Below are 4,212 nucleotides of genomic sequence, written 5' to 3'. Positions count from 1 at the left end.
GGAGGGCTGATGCTACCTTGCCTTTATTTCCATATCTTAACACTTCTCACACCAGACATGGTAGACTGGGTTGGTGATGGGATGAGCTGACACCAAAGCTCTGCAGGATCTACGCTACGCTTTTTCAGAAGCTGCAATACCTCTTGGGACGTAAACAGATTTGTCGGAGATATGAGATATCGAAGTAAGATTTGACTGTGTTTGAAGATTTTAAACTTTTGCTTCTAAAGCGGCAAATCATTTGGAAAAATCTCACTTTGTTGACAGCTGCTCTGCAACTTGCTGCTGCAGCAGTTGTCATCCTGATCACATGGGGGATCTCCATCGGTGCCCGGCAGAAAATCCGATGTTTTCTAGGTAACAAGTTTCATTAATCCCAAACTTGGAGTTATTATTTGTAAATGATACGTTTAACTGCATTTTCTTCAATCCAGGGTTTAAGACTGAGGATAAACCAGAGCTGACAGTCACAGGTGAATCCAACCCTTTTTGGATTAAAGCTGAATCAGATCAAATATTATTGACATCATATAGTGTTGCAGCATAGTATGCATCAGGGTTGGGGTCAATTATAATTGTAAGTGCGTATTTAATAAATAATTGCAATTATGGCATAATTATACTTGTAATTTAAGAAATCTGTTGCCGTCGTAATTGTAGCTAAATTGTAATTGAGTTTCGATAATTCACTTTGTAATTGCCATGAAATTGATATAGAAAATGTCAACTATGATTTAACGCAAAACTGAGGAACCGTGTTACAGTTCTATGTACAGTTCTACACATTTGTAGTTAACAGTTTTTAAAATATGTTTCCTATCAAGCTTTACCACATTTTACCATTTAAAAAAAATGTAAATCTAAGGGTAAAATGACACTAAAAAGGCTCAGACGCCCAAACCTATATTTTCATTGTTTAGGAATCCTAACAAGGTAACCATAAGAAAGAAATTAGATGATAGATATTTGTTTTTAGTGTATGTTACAACTCATTTAGGACCTGTTACCATAAGAAATGCTAACAGAAAGCTAACACAAGAGAAAGGATACGTAAGTGATTGAGAACGTAATTGTAATTGAATTTCTGAGGATAAAAAAAATTAATTGTCACTGAAAAAAATGCCAGTTATCGTAATGGGTAATTGAAAACATAAATGTAACTGGAAAATGTAATTGATCCCAACCCTGGTATGCATTAAAGCAGTGGTTCCCAAACTGAGGTACGTGTACCCCGAGGGGTACTTGAACACCTCTCAGGAGCTACGCAGAAACATGTAAGTTTATTTTTTAACGTTATACATTTTTTACATGCACACAGACTTTTCTAATCCATCAATAATAATTTGGGGCCCAACTTTTTAAAATACACCAAAGGGTGAAGTTCAAATTGTAAAACGAGCAAAACATCAGAAAAAAATGAATAAAAAAGGCCTAAATTCAAGGATAATGTATGACAAGATACGGGAAAGAGTTTAGACGAGCCTGCTGCAGCAAATAAAAAATGTATAACATGAACTAAGTTGCACTTGCAAAAAGAAATAAAGGCTAAAGGGTACATGGAGCAACGAAGTTTGGGAAACACTGCATTAAAGTATTTTAGCCTATATTGCAGCCGATGTGTCTTTATGTCTTTTTAGCTCCTCCGTCAAAGTGTGGCCTTTCCAAAGCCTGTCGACACGATCCATCCATCCATCCATTTTCTTACCCGCTTATTCCCGTTTAACAGGGTCGCGGGGGTCTGCCGGTGCCAATCTCCGGCTCTCATAGGGCGCTTGGCGGGGGTACACCCTGGACAGGGCGCCAGTCCATCACAGGGCAACACAGACACAGACAACCATTCACTCTCTCATTCACTCCTATGGGCAATTTAGAGCCTCCAATCAACCTTACAGTCATGTTTTTGGATTGTGGGCGGAAGCCGGAGTACCCGGAGGAAACCCACGCAGCACGGGGAGAACATGCAAACTCCACACAGAAAGGACCCAAGTGTCCACCCCAGGGCTTGAACCCAGGACCTTCTTGCTGTGAGGCGGACGTGCTAACCACTAAGCCACCGTGCACCCCTGTCGACACGATCATTTTGCGATACAGATCAGGAGCGGAGGAGCTAACGTTGTTGGGCCAAATATCTGCTTTGATGGTAAAATGTATGTATTGCATCTGGAACAAATATGAACAATGACGGTTTCTTATGTAAAACACAACCTTCTCTATTTCCTGAAAAGTGTAATGGCTCATCTATTGAACAACGTGGGATTGGGACTTAACATCGTGGTTGTAGATGGTCGGTATACCAGAAATGTATGCTGTAATTAGCAAAAAAAAATAATAATAGAGTTTTCGTCCCTGAGAAATTTAAGTGAATATCTTGCATTATGTCATCATCATTTCATCATTTAAGAATTTTGGAAACACATCTTTAGTGAATTTGTCCGTTTGTAACCAAATGTTTTCTTCCATAGGTGAAACTGCAGTTATTGAGAAAAAGGGTTATCTGAATATGGAATCAGGAAGTGAGTGAATGTCTTACTTTTATTTTGTAAATGTGGGAAAAATAGCATAATTTGCTTTAGATACATTTTGGTAACACTTTACTTTGCTGTCATTATTATGACATGACACCTGTCATTAGCACCTTAACCTTAACCTTAACCTTAACCTTAAATTTAACCCTAAACCCAACCCTAACCTTAATCCTAACCCTAACTAACCCAAAAAATGCCAACATAGCTCCAAAGGTGTTGTAGTTTAGTGAACAACACTTAACGACAGCCTTCATTACACTTTATTCATGCTAATGACAGATAATGACAGCGTAATGTCAGCCTTATGTATAAAACTTCAAGTAGTGTTACCACATTTTGATTAGCAATGAATCTATTTCAATCTAAAATTATTTATTTAATTACTTTTTATACATTTTTTTTTTTATTTTTCTACAAGATCTGTATTTTCCCCCCTTTTTATAAACTTTTAAAAATTATTTTTCATTTTTTCTTAATTACCGTGTCTAATAAAAGATACAGAAGATATCCTGGCATACCTGAAGTCGATAAAGCCAGGACAGATAGTTTTGGTGGCATCTTTTGATGACGTGACAAAAAAGTAAGCTCAAATCTCAACAACTCAACGTGTGAAAAGGACTTGATGTCACAAACGTTGACCCACCCTCCTGCTTTGTGGCAGGATGACACCTGAAATGAGGGAGATATTTGTCAGTATGGGAAGCACTTTGATCAGGTCTGTGAAGCCACGAGACAGTTGGGTGTTTGCTGGCAGAGCGGGAACAAGAATCAAAAGCGTCTTTGAGAAGGTCAGTGAACTCATTCAGCGCAAGCGGTCTTTGTTCTATTTGTGTCAGAAGAGACCAACTATTTTAAAACACGTTAAAGAAGAAAAATAAACCTCAATGACTGTCACCGTTTCTTTTCTCTGTCCACCTGGCAGCGAGCTGTTAATGATGAGAAAACCAACGTTCATGATGGATGGCCAGAGATAGTGGAGGTGGGTGGCTGTTTTCCAAGAAGCACGGCTGACTGAAGCGATCTTCGGGATATTTGTGATCAATGTGATGAAAGGATGCTTTAAAGCCTGCCTCCACGAGGCTCTAGTAAAAAGACACGTTTAAGTGCAAGCCAAAGTTGCTGAGAGTGAAGAATATTCAGTGCAGTCTAATGTTTTTTAATCCAGAGGTCGGGCCCTTCTAAAAGGTCACAGGAGCAACTGGAAATATAATCAGATTGTGAATGATTGAGGAAACAATCTTATTTGAATAAATGCATAACTGTTCATTTTCTGATGGCGGTTTTCTGTCTACAATGGATGTGAAATTGTTGTGAGTGCATGGTTTCCAGTTAAACCAGTACATCCATGAAGTTGACAAATGCAAAGAGTCAAGAAACTGAAGAAAGTCTTTGGTCACACTTATATATAGGGTTGGGCATCGTTTGGATTTTAACAATTCCGATTCCAAACCTCAATTTTGATTCCTGTTCTCAATGATTCTCGATTCCGATTCTTTGAGTTGTGCAGGTCAAAAGGTCACAGATTTCACAGGAGAGCTTTTTCATTTGAAAAAGTCTTTACACAGGCCATTTTTATTATTTCACTTAGTTTAAACAGTTTAATTTGGTTGCTGTAATGTAACTAGGGTATTTAATTACAAAGGTCCTCAACTGTAACTGTAAAACTGAAACTTGCTAAAATAACACC

At 38.2% G+C, this 4,212-nt stretch overlaps 1 protein-coding gene across 1 annotated transcript; it reads left to right on the top strand.

Moving 5' to 3' along the window:
* On the top strand, positions 1-3,694 carry LOC114463731 (protein FAM3C-like). The gene is made up of 10 exons (XM_028447492.1): positions 1-184; positions 268-357; positions 435-473; positions 1,638-1,667; positions 2,063-2,147; positions 2,226-2,284; positions 2,463-2,513; positions 3,021-3,105; positions 3,187-3,313; positions 3,448-3,694. The coding sequence occupies exons 1-10, from the start codon at positions 172-174 to the stop codon at positions 3,538-3,540; spliced, it is 672 nt and encodes a 223-aa protein (XP_028303293.1). The 5' UTR covers positions 1-171; the 3' UTR covers positions 3,541-3,694.
* The last annotated feature ends 518 nt before the right edge of the window (positions 3,695-4,212 follow it).

Source organism: Gouania willdenowi, chromosome 5 (assembly GCF_900634775.1).
Source record: "Gouania willdenowi chromosome 5, fGouWil2.1, whole genome shotgun sequence".
Taxonomy (NCBI): domain Eukaryota; kingdom Metazoa; phylum Chordata; class Actinopteri; order Blenniiformes; family Gobiesocidae; genus Gouania; species Gouania willdenowi.
This window is presented reverse-complemented; position numbering and strand designations above follow the sequence as displayed.